The sequence below is a fragment of the Lepidochelys kempii genome, chromosome 19 (genome assembly GCF_965140285.1).
Source record: "Lepidochelys kempii isolate rLepKem1 chromosome 19, rLepKem1.hap1, whole genome shotgun sequence".
Taxonomy (NCBI): Eukaryota; Metazoa; Chordata; order Testudines; family Cheloniidae; genus Lepidochelys; species Lepidochelys kempii.
Window position 1 is genome coordinate 7,253,034 of NC_136398.1, and position 23,173 is coordinate 7,276,206.

The 23,173-nt window shown below is 48.6% G+C and overlaps 1 protein-coding gene across 2 annotated transcripts in view; it reads right to left on the reverse strand.

Moving 5' to 3' along the window:
• Nucleotides 1-21,598, reverse strand: part of RNF19B (ring finger protein 19B) — a 32,922-nt gene extending 11,324 nt beyond the window's left edge. The window contains exons 1-2 of one of the 2 annotated variants that reach the window (XM_073317998.2): nt 21,531-21,598; nt 4,182-4,765 (exon numbers count right to left, since the gene is read on the reverse strand). In XM_073317998.2, coding sequence (XP_073174099.2) covers nt 4,182-4,744 — 563 coding nt within the window. In that variant the 5' untranslated portion in view covers nt 4,745-4,765; nt 21,531-21,598. Of the gene's footprint in view, nt 1-4,181; nt 4,855-21,530 lie in introns of those variants that run through there. The other variant, XM_073317997.2, reaches the window with a different exon arrangement.
• Nucleotides 21,599-23,173: the final 1,575 nt, after the last annotated feature.

Below are 23,173 nucleotides of genomic sequence, written 5' to 3' on the forward strand. Positions count from 1 at the left end.
GAAATATAATTGAAAGGGTGCCTTGGCTTTCTGCAGCTTTTCTCATAGGCCAGTCTTAAACGAACCAATTACAGAAAGAACTAGAAGACTGAGAAGAAGAGGGGAGCATGGGGGGAGATCATCTTGTGTTTGAGCTGGTAATGTGGAGATTTAGCTGGCACATCTACAAGGAAACTCACATGGATGAGCTCCAATGCACTACACAGAGCACTGCTCTCGGGAAGCTGACTTGTAACACTGACAGAAGTCAGGGTGACTATTCTCTTTTCTGCAGCATTTGTGTTATAAGTGGAGGTATTCTGTCTCTCTCTCTCGCCATTGGTTTATTTTTAGAGCCTATGGAATTGAAGTAGCATTGCAGCTTCTGAAGCAGCAGCGTGAGAACTGCTGAATGTGTCATACCACAATGATTCATATCCCGTGGGAGTTTGAGCAATTTGACCCTGCCTGGGTGCAGCATAACTGTTAAAGACAAACAGTGCCTCCCTGCTTACGATCAGGAACTGAACGACAGGACTGTAGGGCCTCCATGTGCAAACAGCTACTGTATTTCTGGCATTCAAGACCAATGCTAGAGGAGAGAGGGGATGCAGGCAACCTAGGAAAAATATTAACTCAAGCTACATTTGATTACTGAACATTTTGTCAGAGGGATCTTACCCACTCAGCCTCACCTCCTACCAGTAGGCTACAGCAAACTCCTTAGCAGAGAGACATTCAAGTGTAGGACATTAACAGCTTCTAAAGAAAACACTTTGATGCCAGCTGTTATAGCCATTTTGGGGCCTGACAACTATATTACCAGGAGGCCCAGGAGAGCTCAACATGCTACATTAAGAAGCTTTACCATGTACTGAACTTGTCCCTGCATTAGAGAATTCTGAAGCTTTTCTGGCCATCTCAGACCGTCCTGTTTTCTCACCAAAGTCCCAGAACAGTTACTAAGCACTGAATTTTTAGTCCCAGAGTTAAAATAGCAACTAATAGCAACAAGCTCACTGGTGTGGAGTGAACTACATGCTTTTTAGCCTCTAAAAAAACAAACAACACAAACACGACGGAACTCTTAAGTCCAGCTAAAGAGGCCAATCAAAGGCTCTACCCAGAAGACGGATGGCATCCGGCTACACCAAGCATTGCAGGGTCTGAATGGTTAACATGTGTGCATCCTTCTTCACCTGGCCTTTGACACATGCCCGCAGTTTAACAATTAGTCATTTCCAGGTATAACTACAGCTCTTGGCATGACAAGGAGTATCCTGATCTTTCCACATCCCAGGTGTGGCTGCAAGCCTCTACCTTAAACCCCAATATTACTACAGAGTGCTGCTCTTAGCCTACTCTCACACAGCTGAGATGCCTGGCCTGCTCCTCCATTTGCTCTGAGGGATTGCTTACCTCACCACAATCATGTTCAGCTGCTTCCTTCACTTAGTTTCAGCCTACACAGTTCAGTTGTTTCCCTAAGCCTTTAGTAGAGATATAGTGAGACATATACCAGTCAGCAGCACCAGCTGATTGCAATGGGCAGACAAAAATCTGTATTTGTCTGAAGAGCTGACAGTGCTCCAAAAGATCAACATTGCCATGGAAACAGATTCTAATGTTACATCTATATTTTACCTTTCTAGAAAGCATAGCTAAGCTTGCTCACTTATGAAGTTGTTTGGAGCATGGGTGGGATGCAGAGGCATGCCATTCAGGATGCTGCATGCCACATGGCTTGTGTTTTGGAACACATCTGTCCAGTAGACTCTTGGTAAATTATTCTCAAAACTACATGTATGGTTGGAGAGAAACAAGTCAACTCTCCACACTCCTGAATAGGGTGTGATGTGGTAAGGAGAGGGCATAACATTCATCAGAACTTTTGAGACCAAGTCTGCTCACCAGTCCTTCATACTAGCCATTCAAGCTCACCCACCAGTACCACAGGAAAGTGAACCATCTATCCAGACACTGAAAATAACTGGTATTCATGGCTTTACACAAGGACAGCTAGACAAGTTTGCCAGGAAGAATGAGTTTAGGGTAAATAAACTCTTCCCACCACCCGACTGACTCTGACAGCCTTTGTTAAAGTGTCACTAACAAGAAAGATAGCAGGGATGCCCTGTCTACTGGCCTAGTTCCACGAAGTGAGCCATGCCAGCTTGTTGGTTTCTAAGAGGAAGGGGAGGGGATATCAACTCTATAGTTTATTTTGAAACCTTTTATAAGCTGCCTATGTACGAACTGTTGGCTCACTGGGCAAGGGCAGCCAGATGGCATCAACTGTTTGCACAACAAAGATCAATGTTACACTAGCCTTCAGAAGCCTGCCACAGCAGCAACTTTATCAGGTATACATTATAGACTACTAGTGAAAAAGTAATGTCCCTAGGGGCCATGCAGGGGACATCTTTACTGGCCAGGCAGTCTCAATTGGCTTTGGTGTGTTTACATTTTAAACCAAATACCAATAAACATCACATCAGTAAAACAGAGACAACTCAGCAAGTGGTAACTACATTTTCTCTAGCTGAGTAGCAAGGCAGATTCCAAGGGCATTACTATGTCAGGAGTATAATCTGATCTGCAATGCCTACAAGTCACCCTAAACAGCAATATCAAAAACGTTGATTGTTTTAAACTAACTTAACCTTGAGCCCCCAAGGAACAAGCTTTAATAGTAAATAAATCCTTACACAGCAAGCGTGTAACATGCACCCATGTAACAGGTAACCTAAGACACAGAGATTAAACAAAAAGAAAAGGAGGACTTGTGGCACCTTAAAGACCAACAAATTTATTTGAGCATAAGCTTTCGTGAGCTACAGCTCACTTCATTGGATCCAGGTTAAGCAATTTCCCAGAGTCAAAGTTTGTTACAAAGCTGTGATTAGATCTTAGGAATCTTGCCACCTTTGCTCTGAACCCTAGGACAAAACTTCCCGTAACATCCCCACTAGCTGGGAGTGTATTTTAAGCCTCCTGTTTGTTTCTGCTGAATTCTTGGATAGATAAAATACAAAATCCCTGCTACCAACAAGCCTGTGCTTATGCTATATCAGAAGCCTATATAAGCCTAGTTTAAAGAGAAAATGAAAGCAACAATAAGCTAATCTAGAAAGTCACCATGTTTGGATGGACTGAGTTTTGGCCAGTTAGACAGTTCCTCATTTAAGCAAATAGTGAATGAGTCAATATGATTCAACATTATTCCTCCACCATGGTGCTTCAACAGCCTGGTGCCAGCTTGGTAAAGATTTCCCGCACTTAGGAAAACCAAAATTTACAGTTCCTCCTGCAGGTGTGGAAATCATTTCTATAGTTCACCAACTCTATTTTAGCTCTCAGCAGCACACATAGTAGAGGAAACACCATACTTCCCATTATTTCAGAATAAAGCTTGCTTTTAAATTAGAGAAACAAGGATGTGATCATAACTGAAAACCCCTAGGAACTAATTCTGAAACATTCTCTGGAAAGGTGGCACTTCATATCTAACTTTTCCATGCTCTCACAACCCATGGTCTCACTTCCCTTGGTTTGCAAGATCAGCTTTATAGTGAGGGAGCACTGTCTAATAACCAGTTATTAGCCTCCTACACAAACTAAAGCCTATCCACCTGAATCTATAAAAAAAAGGTCTAGGTATCTGCAAAACATAGAAAGGTATGGGCAGGAAAAGGATTTTGGCAAGATGGGGGCTCTGATTTAACTTAATACTTAGTAAAAAATCTCAAAGTACTTTTTGGAATATTTACTAAGACTCAACCCTCCTCCCAAGGTCGAGTATACATAGTCTAGTTCACAGCTGGCTGAGGAGAGGCTAAGTGACTTGCTCTAGATCACAGAGTCAGAAAAATTCATGTAAGCCACTAGACCATGCTCCTTTCTTTACAGAGGTGTGCCTCTAGGGGGATGAATAGGCTTATAACAGAAGAAACAGTCCTGTGTGTCACTAATAGTGAATATTAAAAAACTTATACGGGGCTTTTCATCTAAAGACAGGCCCACTGCCCCCCGGGCTCCCCCAGCCCCGCCCCGCCCCCCCAAAGAAGGGGGTGCCAGCCCCCCGGGCTCCCCCCGCCCCGCCCCCCCAAAGAAGGGGGTGCCAGCCCCCCGGGCTCCCCCCGCCCCGGAGATCAGCCCCCCTGCCCCCCAGGCCAGACCCTCGCCCCCGCCCCGGGACTCACCCGCAGTCGGGGGCCGGGCACCAGCGGCAGTCGGGGTCGGCGGCCAGGCAGCGGCGCAGCATGAACTCCTCGTACTTGGCGACGAGGCGCGGCGAGTCGCTGAGCAGCAGGCGGATGTCGGCGGGGTTGAGGCGCTCGCTGCACTCGGGGCAGCAGATGTTGACGCGGGACTCGGTGATCTCGATGCGCAGGTACTGGCGCAGGCAGGCGCGGCAGGAGCGGTGCGGGCAGGAGAGCAGGCGCGGCGCGTTCTCCGCCGGCTGCCGCACCAGGCACAGCGGGCACTCCAGCTCCCCCGCGCCGCCCTCCGCCGCCGCCTGGGGCTCGGCCGGGGCCGCCTCCGCCGGCGGGGCGGCCGGGGCGGGGGCCGGCGGCGGCGGCGGCGGCTCGGCCTTGGCCCGGCGGCGGCCCCGCACCCCGCCCGAGGCCGAGGCGGCGGCGGCCGAGAAGACGCTCTGGAAGGAGAGGCGGCGGCGGCGGCGGCCGCCGGGCTTGGGGCACGTGGGGGCGGCCGCGTGGATGGAGGAGGAGCGGGGGGACTCGGAGTCCTTCTCGGAGCCCATGGCGGGGCCCGGCGCGGCGGCCTGCGGAGACAAACGGATCCCCTCAGCGGCGGCCCGAGGCGCCCCTCTGCGGGCTCCCCTCGGCAGCGACTGGCGCTCACACCCCGCCCTCACTGCGCAGGCGCACGGGGCGGGGAGACCCGCCCCCGCGGCAGCGGCGGGGCTCGTCACGTGACGGCGCTCGGCCGCCAAGGCGGCCATTTTGGGTATGGGCACATGGCCAGCGAAGTGGGCAGGGCTCATTGGAGGGGGGGGGGAAGAGCAGGAACACGTGCCCTAGGGTGACCAGATGTCCTGATTTTACAGGGACAGTCCTGATATTTGGGACTTTTTCTTATATAGGCACCTATTACCCCCGCCCCGTCGTGATTTTTCACATTTGTTCTCTGGTCACCCTAATGTGCCCTGAGCTCAGGGGGGCCCCCTAAACGCCTGTAACTGGGGTGAAATGGCACGGGGTGGGCCCCACGTTTCTCTGGAGGGGCCTGGAAGTGGGGATGCGCAGCCCAAGCTTTGCCCCGTCTCAAGGCCGGTCCCTTCCTTTGCTGACAGCCTCGGCCACCGCAGCTTGCTTACAGCTCCGGCGTCACCGCACGATGACATCCCAACATGTCATTGACACACGCTGGCCCATGACACTGATGACAACGTGCCAGTGGTACACACGCGCCCCTTTGGCACCCTGGTTCCATGTCATGGCAGCCAGTCTCGCCACGGAGTGCCATGATGTGCCATCGTGCCACCAACACACAATGCCCGGTGGCACCTCGGTGCCATGTCACGTTCGCATGTCAGCACGACCCAGCGTGCCATGAAACCTCAGGGCCACGCCATATCTATATATCAGTGCCATACACCGCCTGATGATGCCTCTGCACCACGTCAGCTCATCATAAGTCTTGATGACACCTTGGTACCACAAAACAGTAACAGCCGATACCCGGTTGCCACCACATATCAAAAAATTGCAGATCAACTCTCCAGGGTGTTTCGGCACCATCTAATCAAACCGGGAAAGCTCTTGAAAATGATGACAGGACCAGCACATAATCCCACCACACACAAAAAAGCCATTTACAAGCAGGATGATCCCCAAAATGACAAAGACCTTTCCTACCCAGAACTTGAGGGCCACACCAAGTTTGCATAAAATTAAGTATATCACAGTCATGCTTGTTTTTAACATCTGCTGGGATCAAGGTGAGATATTGTATGCTGAGCCCTCTAGCTCTGAAGGATGCACCTCTTTATTAGACATAAGACTGACTGTGAGATGCAGTGGAAAACTCCTTGGACCACACACACAAACTCACTCTCCTGCTGAGAAAACCTGGATTTGTACTGGAAATGGCCCACCTTGATTTTCATACACACTGTAAGGAGAGTGGTCACTTTGGATAAGCTATTACCAGCAGGAGTGAGTTTGTGTGTGTGGTTTTTGGAGGGGGGGGGTGAGAAAACCTGGATTTGTGCTGGAAATGGCCCACCTTGATTATCATACACATTGTAAAGAGAGTGGTCACTTTGGATGGGCTATTACCAGCCGGAGAGTGAGTTTCGGGCGGGGGGGGAGGGGAGGGGGGCGGAGGGTGAGAAAACCTGGATTTGTGCTGGAAATGGCCCAACCTGATTATCATACACATTGTAAGGAGAGTGATCACTTTAGATAAGCTATTACCAGTAGGAGAGTGGGGTGGGAGGAGGTATTGTTTCATGGTCTCTGTGTATATAATGTCTTCTGCAGTTTCCACAGTATGCATCCGATGAAGTGAGCTGTACTCACGAAAGCATATGCTCAAATAAATTGGATAGTCTCTAAGGTGCCACAAGTACTCCTTTTCTTTGTGGAGAGTTTCCTCAGCCTTTGCCAGGAGTTTATAGGCTCCCGCTCGCTCAGCATGTTCCTGACCAAAGAGCAGTTCAGACCCAACGGTTTGTTTTTATTCAAACTGAAGAAAACCCTTATTGGGAAGGAGAATAAACAAGGAAGTTTGCTGTTAAGGAAGGGAGGAGGAGAGCCAATGGGAAATTCTCCAGAATCTGCAGATCAGCTTATTCATACCTAGGAATTACAAAGAAATCACATGGCTTTGGAGTGGTCTCCTGTTCTGACTGTTCGCCTTAGAGAGAAATGAAAAAAAAATGAGGGAGATTTTAAAAGCCACAGTGAAACAGAGAACAAACCCCAAATGAGAGGGTCAAATTCTGCTCTCACTTAAACTGGCATAAATCTGGAATGACTACTGACTTCAGATCTTCCAGCTCTTCTCTGTTTAAATGAGAGCAGGATTGGACACAGATACTTTTAAAGCTGCCTTAAAATGAGACATCTTCCATGAAGCCTTTTGGCAACAAACCAACAACACCCTGCACTGCTGTGGTACTGAACCCTTTGCCAAAGGATTATCCTCAACTGTGCTGCATGGCTTGTGCATCTTTCTCTTTGTACAGCACCACACACAATCAGCATTCAGTAAGTAAGAGAAGTGGGTGAGACATGGTAGGCCTGAAACTTCCCTTCTTCCACCCACAGTGTTGCTTTGATGGGTGATGATGAATTCACACACACACACAAAGCGATCTGTCAGAGTCACAAGGCTGCAGGGAGGAAAGGCCTCTGGCTACGTACTAAAGAAAAGCCCTTTGTAAGATGGAGGGTGAAAGCAGAGTCTACCAGGAAATGTGCAGCTTGCCTGCTTAGTCTGCTCTGGGGGTTGCGAAACTCCCCTCTCACGGTGGGACCGTTTGTGTTGAGGAAGCGGGGAGTGCCAAGGACACACTCACACCAGCCCGGAATATTCTGTGGCGGCGTCAAACAGCCCAGCCAGTTTGGGTTTGTGTCATTTAAAAGAGAAACTCTGGCTCCTGCCACGTACCCTGCCCCCCACCTTTCCTGGTTACCCAGAGATGTGGTAAATGAATGCCTGCTCCTCTCCCTCTCCGGCCTGTCTGCACCTTTTTGACTCAAAAGAGCTGCAGGGTGGACAAAGAGCCGTTAGGGGTGAATCCTACAGTTCATTCCAACAGTGAAGCTTAAACCCTCTCTCATGAGCAGCACTTTTATTTTGGATCGTGTGTGCCCGAGGGACTCCCCCCCACACACACATGGGGCTGGGACAGCTACCAATAGGTCATAGCCTATGTCCTGGTGTGGAAGAAGTTTAGGGAAAAGTCCTTGTTTATTCACGAAGGGACCGCAGAGAAAGTTAAAGCGGGGGGAAGGGACTGGATGGGGGAAAATCCGAATGGGTGGGATTAGAGCAGGGGCCTGGCTGGCAGTCAGGAGTTAAGGCTCTCAGGGTATGTCTACACTGCACAGCGCGGCCACGGTAACGTGAGACATGGGCAGTGTAGACACGCTTTATCGTGGGGGGAGAGCTCTCCCGGCAATATAAAAAACCCCAGCCCGAGCGGGGGGGGGGGGGAGGGGGAGTTTTATCACCGGGAGCACGGCTCCCAGCAATAAAGCGCTTTTCAGTGCTACAACTTTTGTTGCTCAAGGGTGTGTTTTTTCACACCCTTGAACGACTCAAGTTTTAGCGCTGAAAGTGGCAGTGCAGACCCAGCCTTACTTATTATTTGTATAGCGTCAAGAGTGTGCTAGGCATTTTACAGACAGGTCTGGAGAGAGGGGCCAAGATCTTCAGCCCCTTTACATTGGGTAAGACAGCCAGAGCAATGTAAAAGGGCTCTAAAAGGATTCCCCAGTGCAGGAATGCGTCTGAGGACCCTTTGCAAGCCTTGGCATTAGGGGGGATGCCAGAGGCAGGAGAGGGCATGCCAGGCGCAGAGACATGGCACGCAGTGCTGCAGAGATTCCAGGCAGTGCAGCAGCCCATGGGGCAGTCCTAGGCGGCTGCTGTGACTTAGACAAGCCCCCAGGGCTGTCAAAATTATGCTAAGAGCTGCTCTGAAACCCTCCAGTCCACAGAGTAGCTCAGGATCAGGAGGGCACAAAGGTGGCTTAAAAGCTCTTAGGAACATAGCACAGAATCTCACCCAAGGTCCCTGCCCTAAAGAGCTAAGAACACATTCCAGCTCTGCTACCTTGAGCAAGTCACTTCTCCTTTCTGTAAAACAGGAGTGATAATTCTGACTTGCCCATAGGGGTTTTAGGAAACATTATTGTTTGTAAAGGGCTTGGAGATCCTTGGAAGAAAGGTGCTTTGTAGGTACAAAGTATCAGTAGTATTTATAAGAGTTGACGCATGATTGGGTCACAACCTTGTAAGTCCCTGGGGAAGAAACACTGCATACTGATGTCAGGCAGATTGATCGTTTCACAGAGCAGGCTGTCCTCATGAGGCTAGTTTCTTTTTCTGGATGAGGATGGGGAGAGATCTCTGTGCACCATTTCTATACAAATATACTGTCTGTTCTGGTTGTTTCATGTCTCATTTCCCTCCCATGCTCCCATGAGATATTTCCACGTGAGCAGATGAATCTGCTTTATTCTCCCTTCTATCTGCTGAATTTAGCCAGGATTTACATTCTTTTAAATGAGGAACAAAAGGCAGGATACGGGAGCCCTGGGATCAGCAATTCAAGGCTCCTCAAAATAGCATTACTTTGCCTTACCTTGCAATTACACACCCTCTCCTGTATCACACGCACACACATCACAGCAATCTCTTCACTCCCCACAATAACTTTCTAAAGAGGCTGCTGTCGTCATGTAATCTCCTGGGAGACAGACACTCCACATGAAGTGCTGGGAAAGCACCGTGCAGCATTTACAAATCAGGTCTGCAGACAGAACACCAAACATTCTCTAATTTTTGCTGATCTCAGAATCAGTGGTCCTGCCAAGGGACATGCAGTGAGCCCTCATGGCCTACCTGGAATGAACAAACCTTTTCTTAGGGGTAGATGGATGAGAGAATCATAGACTCATAGCATATCAGGGTTGGAAAGTTTCAGAGTAGCAGCCGTGTTAGTCTGTATCTGCAAAAAGAACAGGAGTACCTGTGGCACCTTAGAGACTAGCAAATTTATTTGAGCATAAGCTTTCGTGAGTTACAGCTCACTTCATCGGATGCATGCAGTAGAAAATACAATGGGGAGATTTTATATACACAGAGAACATGAAACAATGGGTGTCACCATACACACTGTAACCAGAGTGATCAGGTAAGGTGAGCTATTACCAGCAGGGGAGGAAAAAAAAAAACATTTTGTAGTGATAATCAGGAGGCCATCTAGTCCAACCCCCTGCTCAAAGCAGGACCAATCCCCAACTAAATCATCCCAGAGAAGAGTAGGACTGTGGCTCCCCTGAAGTAGGGTGACCAGATGACAAGAACAAAATATCGGGACACATGGGGGGGCAGCCACAGGCTCACCCCGCACCAGGGCCGGCTCTAGGTTTTTTGCCGCCCCAAGCAACAACAACAAAAAAAGCCAGAGTGCCGCCGAAGCAAAATATCGGGACAAATGGTACATTGGTCAGGACGCGGGACAAACAACTAAATATCGGGACAGTCCCGATTTTATTGGGACGTCTGGTCACCCTACTCTGAAGTGTTTGCAAGTGTCTGCAAGGTGTTTGCAAGGGAGAATCACCCAGGAGCTGCCTCCGCAGAACGAGGGTGCATTCTGAGTGCTGTCAGCAGCTGATCCAAGAAGTGGGAGGTGGAAGGATTCTGAGTGGGAAGACTGTGGATAAGAGGCAGGAGTCTTTTGTTGCACATTTCTTCCTGAGCTACTTCCCCGAGGTTTGAGCTAGCCGGGCAAGCCTGTCTGGATGGGTGTCCAGACGACCAGCGTAGACACGTTGAAAGGGGAACTGGAACATAGACACAGAGACAGTGATAGTCTATTCTGTCTGACGCGTACAGATAAGGAGCAGTAAGTGGCGGTTTATAATAGCTATTTGATATTTTTTTCCTGTCTATAAAAAAGGGTTTCCTTCGGTAACAAGAGCACAGGCTGTTCTGATTCCTGAGTATATACCTGATGTAATATGTCGTTAGCTCACAACTACAAGGGCTAGAAATAGTAATAGCCCTGCTTCTTGATTCTCCATTGCCTTGTGACTGATCATTCCCAGTTACAAGGGATTATAGCCAGAATGGTTTAGCCCAATAGCGATCTACCCTTGGAAACATGCTAGTCTGATACCTATAATACAAAGGGAACAGCAAGACAATCCTCTGACCTGAATTATTCAACAGACACAATTATAGATTTGGTAACAGCATAAACACATGCAAATTACTGACTTGAGAAATCCCCAAATGCTTGTTGCAGCTGGTTTGGGCTAGACGGAGGTGGTGATGCCAAACATCTTCTTAGCCCTGTACTTCACGGTGAGAGGCTAAGCCAGAGAGGAGTAGGCAATTAGAGCTGGGCTCAGAGAAGGGAGGAAGGTGCTGGGCCGATCAGGTCTTGTAGTGACTAGTGCTCCAAACCACCTGACATGAGAAGAAATGCTGCAGGGCAAACCATCTCCGGCCAATGCCTGAAAATACCAGTACCTGATCAAGGAAGCCAGAGGCCTCCTGGCTGATGTCATGCTGGGTTTCCCAATGTGCTGTAATGCAGCAGTGGAATGAAAGGGGGAAAAGCGTGCCACTGGTGATCACAATTGAGACCCAGAGAAAAAACAAGAGTATAGTACTGGGAACCCTCAGCTCTCGCTGATATCACCAGGAGTTGAGAGCACTCAGCACTTCACAATATCAGGCCCCACATGATGAGGGGAGGCCAACAAAGAATCAACAGCCCTATAGCCTGCAAGGGCTTGCTGTGCCCACAATGAGCAGGTGGTGACAGGCTCCAGCGGAAACACAAGGATTGCCTTCGCTGATGAGAACATAGCAAGGCAATGGCCTGATTTCCAGGAAAGGAGAGCAGTGTGTCAGGGAGAATCAGTTACAAAGACTGAAGGCTTCTGCCTCAGCTCTCTGTCTCGCTCACAGAGACGTGTGAGTGCTTGAGAGTTCAAAAGGCTAAATGAGAGACTATCACAGTACCCAATCTGGCACAGGAAACTGTGGGTTCAGCAGGCAAATTATCAATAGGCACAGAGCAGAGCACTCTGTGCTTCTTCTGGGGGTGCAGGGACAGCTGAGTGGCTGACTGCATTGCCCCCGAGGGTGGATCAGAATTGACTGGGGACAGGTTAGCTCCAACCAAGACCCAAAGAGAATCCCAGTCAGTCTCTCACTTCTCCAAGCTTAGTGTTCAGAGCATCCTGACTACAGATCAGGGCATCGTTTACAGCCTTTCAGATTAATTAATGCTACAAAACACAGGCAGGGCCAGGAGTAGCCATACATCTGGGCCCTAATCCAACACCTTCCTTTCCATTCGCTCTCTTCTGGAGATGTGGCAGCAAAAGGGTTAATCCTGCAGGCCTCTAAACTAACCTGTATTAGCAGGCACCATCTGTCCGTTTTCATTTGGTGATGCACGACCTATTTTGCTGTTTAGCGGAGCAGGCGCTGCAGTTGTGGGTCTCTGTATTGCAGCACTGTGGCTGGCTCTGCACAATCCATCCCCTTGCCTGTCAAAGAGCCAGCTGAACAGGCTGATGAAAGGAGACCTCATGGGGCTAGCTAACAGGAACCTTACACGGGAAAGTTCCCAGCATGGCCCCTTCTCCAGAGCCACCTTGCTGCAGAAAGAGCTTTGGGTCTCCTGTGCATCAGACTCATGTCCACAAAGCAGCAGTTCACGTCAAGGAAGAGAAGGCATGACAACCAGAGGCTTGCAAGAAACAGGAAGCAGGGAGGAAAGAACAAGACACCCAACCCAAAGTGCCTCTCCCCGCAAGCGTCCTCATCGCAAACAACCATAGGGAAGTGACTTCGAGGGTTTGCCTCAAGGTGATACTCTCCCATGGTGGAAAAGATCAAGACACATCCTCTGCAGTCTGCACGCAAAAGGTCACTGTCTCACACGATGGAGAGCAAAATAGACAGGGGATTTGAACCTGATTGTGTCTCTTCAAAGCCATCTGTGGTGAGGAGACCAGAGTTAAGGCTAAACCCCATCACAGGTCTATGACTGGCCTCCCAGGAATAGCACCCTGAGAAACACAGCCCTGCAAAGTTTGCTGTGCTCTGGAGGGAGAGGGGAAATTGGGTCTCTTTCTCCCTAGCTCACACACCTGTCCTGCTCTGTCTCTTGTTTTCAAAACTCAGCAACAGCTTGAAGAAATAGAACATTCACAGGAGTTGCATAACAAACAGAGCATTCTTGTATCCATAGGGATGGAGTGAGCTGGGAAGTGCTGACAGAGCTAATCACTAGGAAAGAGAGTATTTGCCATACTGATCAATCTCATCCTCTGTTTTGCTTCAGACAATACTCTATACCTGATGCGTCAGAGGAAACTGATCTCCCCACTGAGGGTTTCCAGATAGCAACTGTGAAAAAACAGGACAGGGGGTGGGGCACCTATATAAGAAAAAGTCCCAAAAAACGGGACTGTCCCTTTAAAAACGGGACATCTGGTCACCCTATCCCCACCCTTCAAAATAAAGCCAGGCCATTGTGCCGTCCTGTCCATGGTGGGAGGATGGGTGAAAGGCATTGGAGAATTCCTTCCTGATCTCTAAGGAATGAGCTCATGTCCTTCAGCATGTAACTAAAGATGTTATTAAAGGTCATAAAACCATCAGGACTTTCTTCAAATTCACCCATGGTATTTGACTCAACAAACTGCAGCAGAAGATTCCAAAGGTTAACGCCTCCCTATGTGAAATAGCATTTCCTCCTGAATTTACCTGCCATTCATTTAACTACACTATGCTGGCTGAAATTTTCCCTGTGCCCTGACTCAAAAGGTATGGATAGATTTTTTCCCCCCAAGTGTGGTTATGGTCAGAAAAGGAACATGGTAAAAATGACGTACTGACAATGCAGTACCCCTGAGGGCTCTGGTACCTAGAATGCTCTAGTTAAAGGTCAAAACAAGAGTTACTGCTGAGAATTCAGCCTAGTGTGTGAGAATCAAGCTGGGATTTTTCAGCTTCCTGCATTACTAACACCATAACTATTCTCATCCTGAAAGCAAAATAGAGAGTGGATGGGGGTATCCAGTATTACATTTGGATTGATGCTTTTTACTGGTAGGAAACACTCTCTTAATTGGCTCATCTGCCACCCAAACCCTTACCCACTCACTGCCACCACCAAAGCCATCAGCAAGCCAGCAAAAATACTACCACCAGATGGGATTTAGCTTTACTTTTCTTACAGCCAACACTGGATTTCAAGGGCCACCTCCCCTAACACTACCTTTTCCAGCTGTTTTGGGGTAGGGACGTGTTTATTTTGGCTCAAGTAGTCATTAAACTGGATTTCTCAGTCAAGCAAACTCTCTGAAAATATAACTCCACCATTTGGTCTTTCCATTGGAATATGGTTCTGATCCAGTCTGGCAAATCCTAAAGTTCATCTAGACCAGTATCCCATCTCTGGCAGTGGCCAGCACCAGATGCCTCAGAAGAAGGTGTAAGAATCCCACAGCAGCAAAAGTGGGGTAATCTGCCTCCCACATTAGGTCTCAAAGTGATCTCTAACTATTCGAGATTGCCTTAAGCCCTGAAGCCTGAGGTTTAATATCTCTTGTTTAATATTCCTTATGATAATTCTGGATATTCTTGTTATCCATATAAATGTCTGATCACTTTTTGAATCTTGCTAAATTATTGGCATCAGTGACTTCCTGTGTCAATGCGTTCCACAGTGTAATTACCATTCCTCCTCCTGCCTTCTTTCCTATGCTCCCTCTAGTGTTTCATGGTATGCAGTGCATGTACTTACTCCTGCTCTGTCTATCTAGCATTAGCTGCAACGAGTAGTAAGCTTCCCAACATATGCCACAATGATGGTGCCCACATTCCTTCTGTTAGGGTGGATGTGTCCTCACACGCTTTGGGAAAGAAGAGCTGTACCTGACAGCAAAGGCCCTCAATATGGGTAGAAGCCGGGCCTGATTACAGCCCTCTGGCTTGGGGCCCAAAACCCTGCTGCAGGGCTGGCCACCAGGCCACTGCCAGTATTCATGAGTTTAATTCTCTTTGCTTTGGGAAGCAAGTCGGCTCAAGAATGTTACTGGTCCAGAGCCAAGGAATAAACATCCTCCTTGCAGACCAGATTCCGCAGGCCTCTTTCATTAGCCATGTCTTGTAAGTAATGAAACAGGAAATAAATGAAACTCAGCAAGGGCAAATGATGTCCCTGAAGGCAGGAGCATGCTTGCAGCTATGATGGCAAGGGGAGAGGAAGGAGTGGCTGACGTGAAGAGTTCTGGAAATGAAAGGGCAGCTTTGGCTGAGAATCTGCTGGGGGAATGTTCCCATTTTCTTAACCAGAAACAGCTGTGACAAGGGGAAAGAACAGTGTTCCTGGAACTGAAGAGCCACACCTCCAATCTGACAGGCAGAGGGAGTAGGAGGCTGGGGATGGAGTTTCCACCACATATTTCTTGGCCCCCAAATAAGAAAAAATATATTTAATTTTCTAGGGGTATGAGCCAGGTGGAAAATGCATGGAGCTTTTTCCCTTTGAAACTTGTTTTGATCAGGGTCCTCCTGTTTAACATGTAATCTCACCCCATCATATTGTCATGAAGCAACCACACTTGGGCTCCCCACTACATGGAGTCCATTAGAATCCCTTGTTAGCTGTCCCTATAGGTAGCCAGCTGCCCTATCCTCTACTGAGAGAGACAAGGTGCGTGAGGTGATATCTTTTGTCGGATCAACTTTTGTTGGTGAAAGAGACAGGCTTTCCAGCTGCACGGAGCTCTTCAGACCTCACCCACCTTCTCTCATATCCTGGAACCAACACGACAACAACACTGCAAACTATCCTATGCTGGCAACCTGCTGCAACACTTAGTAGGTCGTGGGTGGGGGAAGCAGAGTGCTTAGCATCATCCTTAGCTCCTGAGCTATCATGGGAAGATGAATAGGGTCTGCTCGGTTGCACCAGCAACCCTGATTGGTTATACCAGCTTGTGGCACTCTTAAGGACTTGTCTACACTTAAAACGCGACAGTGGGAAAGCTGTGCCACTGTGTCACTTCAGTGTAGACACTACCTATTCCGATAGGAGGGTCTTCCCATTGGCATAGTTAATCCACCCACCTGCGAGGCAGTAGCTAGATCAACAAAAGAATTCTTCCGTAGCGTTATCTACACTGGGAGTTAGATCGGCTTAACTACATTGCTAAGGGGCATGGAGTTTTCACACCCCATGACCCAGTTAAACTGACCTAATTTTCTAGTGTAGGCCAGGCCTAAAAACCCTCTTTCCTGCCTTGCTGTTTACCTCATACACTGGTATGTATTCCCCATAGTCACTGCTTAATCAAACTAGGCAAATTTAGCTCCGATTGGACTGAATTACCTGCATCCACTGAAGTCAGTGGGAGATTTACCATTGCATTCAGTGGGAGCAGGCCCTGCATCTTCCCCCATAAAGTAGTCCCTTCCACACACTAGTCATTTTTGTTGCTCCTCTCTGAATTCATTGCTGTTTGGTAGTATCTTTCTGGCAATCAGGTTCCCAGAGCCTAATGGAACAGTCAGGTGTGGTTAGATCAGATCTACTGAGATGTGGTCTCTCTCTTTCTCTGCTCTGGGCTGTGATGCTATCTCCACAGAGTGCTATAGACTGGTACAAAATAGCAAGAGTTGCTGGGTATCATGCAGTGGTCTCCGAGATACGGCACCTATCCTCCGTTGTAAGTACTGTGGCAGCATCTCAGATGATGCTCAGGGGTAACTGCTAGCAGTTTTAAAGAGGGACCACGGCACTTTAAATGGCCTCTTTCGCGCATGGAGCTCCCCTGCTTGCGAGGCTCCAGTCAGGCACATTAGGAAAGAAATCTGACAGCAGCCCCTGTGACTGCTGCAATTGCTGCTGAAATGTGTGGCTCTGGGTTGACTTCAGAGTTACACTGGGATTTAAACAGCCCTTACTCCTGCTCCAGTGCTTCCAGCAGCCTTCGCCCCCTCTCTCCCAGCTCCAGAGTCATACTGGGATTTACACAGCTCTCATTCCTGAGGAAACAGTGGTGCCTCCAGATCCATCTAGGAAGGGGACTCTTCACATGTGACCATGACCAGAAACAGAACATGGCAGCAGCTGGGAAATCTGGCACTGGACACAGAGAAGAATCCTATCCCCCAGCCAAGAACAGAGAGTGTCTCTTTAACATCTAGCAGGACAAAATTCATAAGCCCTGCCAAACCTCAGTATTTGTTCCTACATCTGGTGTGCAAGGGGTGGTTGGGAAAGCATGTATGAATGAGAGAGGCGCTCAGGAGGAAGGGAAGCAGGTTTACCATGGCCCTCTGTAACCCTCTCTGTTGTGGAACCGAGCAAGACACCAAAGTGCCTAGAGACACTAATGCTGCAAAGAAAAAGAGATTTTTAATTTCAGTCGCCTGTCAAAAAGAACAGTCCCGCTGGCCTCCTGCCACCAAAGCTTTGCATACTGGTGCCAAGGCCCGGGCTTAAGATGTTTGGTGCTTGGAGCTAGCAGAAGGTTTGTGCTGGTAAGTCACTGCCATTTATTGTTCAGAATGAACGTTTATTTGTAACCAGGGAATGCTGCTGCTGTCCTCTTGTCTTCCAGCCTTGAGCTCTGCTGTAGACTTGGAGAAAAGGCCCTGCCCTTGAAGGTAGCATTTGTTTCCTGCTGGTATTAGCTGACTCAAACTCCACAGCAGCCAATGGATTTGGACCCACTCATGCTTGCAGTGAATTTGGCCCTATGAATCAATGCATTCCATGCATCCTGCCCCGTCCCTCACTGTACTTAGTGCAGGAAGTGACTGGAACAAGGTGCACAGTAAAGGCATAGTCTTAACAAGCTCAGGAGTCAGCAAATCCTGTTTATGAAGAGTCAAGGGGTATGGAGGCAAAGCCAGAAGGAAGGGAGCTAGGATAGAAGGGTTGGGCAAAGTAGCCATGGCTGTCCATTCACAACCTGCTAGCCCCTCTTACTCAGCCCCAGATGAAATAAGTCAACAGCAGAAGAAGGAAAGAAGGGGAACAGGGCTTTCCAGAGTGGGACCAAGCGTTTCCAGGGTTCCCTAGGAAGCTGAGAGGGCACGGGCCCCAATTTACAACAGAAACAGTGGGAGATTTTTTTAACCAGCTTTCTTGTTACAATGCAGAGAGCCAGTGGCTGACTGCTCGCATGGCCACTGGCATCTGGATGCATGGCTCTCAGCAAAGAAGGAACGCCCGAGGTTATGTGTTGTAAGGGATTGTGTGCTCATTCTAGCAGCACTGGGAGCCAGAGCTGACTCCCGCCTCTTTGCCAGCTTTCCTTTCATCCGCCTCCCTCTGGCACTTAGTTGCTAGGTAAAGAGGGAAAGCAAATAAGCCTGACACACGCCTGTGACAGCACCTGCTTGTGTCACGGTCAAATGAACTGACAGAAAGGAACAGGAAGAAATTAATTAATAAAAATCACGACAACCATGACATGTCAGAGCCTGCGGAGTGGGAAGGATTAGGAGTACCAACCAGCAGGGCTTAATTTGTAATGAAAGAGGTGCCGGGACTCAAGCAAATGTTTTTACTTTCATACCTGTCGCAGCAAGCCCAGAGGTACTAGGGCTATGAACTGCCCAGCCTAGAGATGCCGGGGCTCAGCCCTGGCACACTTTAAGCTCTGCTGACAAGATTTCTCTGGGGACAAACAGCTGAGCTAGCTGCAGTAGGCAGCCACTCTCTGAAGGATAATGCGTCGCCCTTTTAATAGAGAAGGAAAGATTTCCCTTTGCTCTCGCTTTCTCCAGTGGCTGGCGGGTTTGCAGCCCTCTGCTCTGCAGACAGGGCTGTGGAACAGGCTGTAGAAAGGTGGCTGTGTGCATGATCACACCCTTTGATAAGAGTGTGTTACGTTGCCAAAGCATCGGTTCTCTATGTCTAAGCCACCAGGGCTTCTTGCTTCCCTGTCTCCTATCTTGCAGGGCAAAGATCCACCACAAATCCCAGGCCTAACCATTTGTGCCACAGAAGACAGTTTGGGGTCATCTATGTTGGGGTCCATCTATGCTAGGAAATGTAACATGGCTGAGGAACATTTTACCACATGACAGCACCCCAAATGTGTTAGAACCTGACTTGGTCGCAAAGAACCAAACTGTAGTATATTCACGTTACCATCAATTTTCTAGTGTAGAGAAGTCATAGGAAAGGCCTCTGAACAATTCAGAGTCAGAGATAAGGGGGCGTTAGCCTCCTTTCTGCCAGTTTAAGGCCCCATCTCCACTGGTTTTTGAACTGTCTTTGGAAATCAAGTTGACGCATGATTCAGAAATCTTTGTAACATGTCTGTAATTACCATTTGGCCAGCTAGCACATGGGGGGCCCAAACCACAGGAGAACAGGATTCAAAAACCACCTGAGAGGCTAGGTTTTTACTTAGCCGAGCATGGTATTTCCGGCATTGTTTGGGCCTGTCTGCACTGGACAGCCCAGCAATGGTAGATCCCCATTTGGCTACCTATCACCCATGCCTCACGTGTGCTTAAGCACAGTTTCAAAAGCCAGTACAGACAGAGTGCCTTCCTCCCACGTCAGAAAAATAAAACCCAGCTGACGATCCAAGCCACCTGAGTGATAGCACAATTCTCCGGCAATAAGCCGGCTCCTAAAATCCCAGCAAGGCCTTTAAAGCTGGGGGCTTGGACCCAACACTATTCAGTGAAGTCATGGGCAGCAGTGTTAGCTGTTTATGTAATTACCACAAAATAATCTGCAGAGTGGCTAACCCTGAGCCTTCCCCTGGTAGCTCTGCATAGAACCAGTGTCCCTTGTGGAAATGGTTTACAGAAAGCTAGGGGTAATTTTACAACCCAGCAAAAAGCATAGCTATCCTCCTTGTTAAGAATCCACCCACTCCCTCTCTCTCTCTCAGGTGTTTCTAAGGTTTGTCTCTCCATGGTACCTGTTATACAACAGCTTCTGGGACCTTTGTTGCTCTCAGTTCTTCAGCCTTTCAATGGAGTATTGTGCTCCCACATACGTGGGAAAGATTTTTAAACAGTCTTAATGAGACAAGCGTAAGCCGATGCCCATAATTTTACTGGCACGCCTCTGTTCTGGTGTTTTAAGTGGTGTACCTACTTTCCCACTGAGGTTTATGTTTTCCAGCGTTTCCAATCCCTAGTTTTTATTTTCTAAGTTATGGGGGAGACTTAATCACCACCCCCACTCGGCTGACAGCCTGCTTCAGTCACTGTTCCTACCCCAAGCTACCCTTTTCCCAATCACATACATGCTGTAGGTGTTGATATAGTGAAGGTCTGGCAGAAACAGCCAGAGTTAGCTACATTTGATCATAACTAACTCGCTTCCTCTGGTGATGTCATCCCCCTGGTTTCATGTCTAGCCTACTTGAAGGTATAAAAACGACACTAAACTGTGCCATGGAAATGTAACTGTAAAACAGGGTAAAACCAAGGTTTCAGAGTAGCAGCCGTGTTAGTCTGTATTCGCAAAAAGAAAAGGAGGACTTGTGGCACCTTAGAGACTAACCAATTTATTTGAGCATAAGCTTTCGTGAGCTACAGCATCCGATGAAGTGAGCTGTAGCTCACGAAAGCTTATGCTCAAATAAATTGGTTAGTCTCTAAGGTTCCACAAGTCCTCCTTTTCTTTTTGTAAAACCAAGGGTTTTTTTCAAGGGTTAGGGTGAAAAGATAAACCTAACCTATAGGTATAAACACAGATGAAATTCAGCCCTGTGCAGTGGGCCAGCATTAGGCCTTAGAACCACTTAAGTCCAATAGGAGTTAGGAGGTGAATTTCACCCTTAATTTTTTATACTAGGTGAACAGATGCAATTGTTCTGTGGCAAAGCAACGTGACGTCAAATATTATTTTGAGACCCGTCACAATCCTGCCTCCCGGGCCTGCAGGATTAGCATCCGGACAAAACTAGAAAAAACTCCCAGAAACAATAGGACGACAGGCTGCCCTCTCTTGAGCAGTGGTTCCCCACCAGTGATTCCTGGCCTCAGCTATAATAGCACCATAGACTTTGGCGACCAATAATCTAGGCTCGCCTATATGAACTTTTGAATTGGGCTACACTGCACCCACATTGTTCACCACCCACCTATTTAACTGTGGGGGTGTCATGGAGACTGGGTCATTTCAAATCTCAGATTTACTTGTTCAACGGCGCCTGTTCTAACCCCACAAGAGAGCTCTGCTTCCCACCTCCAGGTACATCAGCTAAGCTCAACAGCTCCTGTTCTATGGCACCAGCATGAAACTCAGGGTACTCTAAGCCCCTCCTGGTCCACCCCTTCCTCTGTTTTCCATTCAGTGGCATGCACTCTCACAACCTAGTGGTGCTCAGACAACCCCTTCCCCTGCCCCACCACACTGGTGTTATCACACACCCCTGCCCCCCACTTACCCTGCGGTTCAGACTCCGATCTAGCGCAGAGCTCAGGGGCTGCTCCCAATATCAGCAATGCAGAGCTTGGGAGTAACCCACATGTCACAGCAGCTACCAGGGCACTGCACACCATAGGCTACAGTGCCCGGTACCGTGGCTGGCAGTCCTAGAGCCAGGTGAAATCAGTACCGGTGCCAAGAACGCTTGGGGAACCCTAGGCAGCGGATGGAGAGAGGATTCAGATATCAGGGTGATGGGCAATCTTATAAAAACCTGGATAGGGAGAGGACATCACTGGACCCTTGATATCTTCCCATTGGGACAGCCATCCCTGAACCCCTCAAGGGGGATGGGAGAGTCCCATGGGCTTTGGGGCGGGGGGGGGAATCTCTTTCTTACCTACTGTGGGTTCCCCCTCCTGTTCGAGGCTCCGCTTCACTCAGCAGCTTCCCTTGTTCTGTCCCCACTTTCCATGATGTCACCCAGCAGCCCTGCCCGCCCAGCCAATGGCAGCCTCCCCACCACAGTGCTGTTCCGGGTTTGCTGTGTTTGGGGTTTCCACTTGGCAACAGTTGCCATAGCAACAGAAGGGGAACTCCATCCCCCGAACCTCTACCCTCCCCCTCCCACCAACTCATTTGGTATTGCCCACAGCTCTTATTAAGCAACCCCTGGAAGCAACCAAAAGGAGCAGGGCTGGGGGTGCGCAGGGGACTAAAATAATGGGATGGCTTTACATTCCATTGCAACACAAGGATGGGGGGCACTTTGGGGAGGGGCAGGGTGGGAACCGTAGGGACTCTGATCTCCCTCCTTAATAGGCACCATTAGCCAGTATGGGTCTCCCACCCAGTGTGCAGAGGAGCCAGGTGGTATCTCTGCATATCCAGCCCCCTCAGCACACACTGTGATATCTAGCTGCTTTGTTCCTCACTCCATGTGCTTGGTGCAGGGCAGGGATTCGTTTTGCATTCCAAGCCAGATGCTCTTTTGCAGGGAATACAATAGATGCGACATTCCCCAGCCCCAAGTCTAGATGCTACAAGCCAGAGAACACTGCATTCTCATCAGCCCGGAATACCGTGCAGGGGAAGAGATTTGCTGTATTCTTTCACAGATGCTTTGAGGCGAGAGGGGAGGAGGTATGCCACTGTTAAGTCCCGCAGCACATTTCAGAAGGAAAAGCAGCTTGATGCTTTCTGCAGCCCAAGCCGTGGAGCTGCTTTTCCTTAGCAGGAGAGAGACTGCTGCATTGGAGAACAACTCACACCACACTGAACGAAAGGGAAAATGCACTGTCCTAGACTATGCTGGTCCTAGTGTTATACATAGGGCATATTCTCTTCTCCTGCTGCTGAATAAATTATCTGTATGAAATACGAACACACCTTTCAAAAGATCACAGGATAAGTAGCTTGCAGGGGTGAAGTCATTTAACAGGAACAATTTACTAAAAAACAATTCTAAAAACCTTGTCAAAGCAAACAGAGTGGCTTTAGCAAAGGCAGGTGAAAGGTAAGGAAAGAGGTTATCAGTAAGAACCTGATTATCAAAGTACAGGAATGATACCACAAAACTCAGATGTGTGAGCTTGCTTTTGAAAGGTGAAGAAAACACTCATCCAAACCCTATGAGAAACATTAGGGAAGCACAAGGTGGAGGTGAAGAAAAATACTGATACATCCTACTCACTAAACCTATTATTTGCAAAAGCAAGAGACGATGGGTGCTCTGCGGCATCCTGTCTTTGTACAGTGCCTAGCAGAGGACTCCCAAAATGGACTGGGGTGCTTGTGTACTACAAATAGCAACAAGGGGAGGCCACACATAGTTTTCCTGCATATCAAGAAAAATGTTCTTTCAGGAATCACATCAGAGAATAATCCACAAGGTCTCAGCCCTGAACAGGTTGGGATAAAAAGAAAGATATGTTCTGCCATCAGGGCAGATTTTGTTCCATGCTGCAGAAGATACACATTGCTGAAAGGGGAGCATGGAGGGTAGTAAGCATGAAGGTGATGGTCACAGGCTACAGTGCAGAA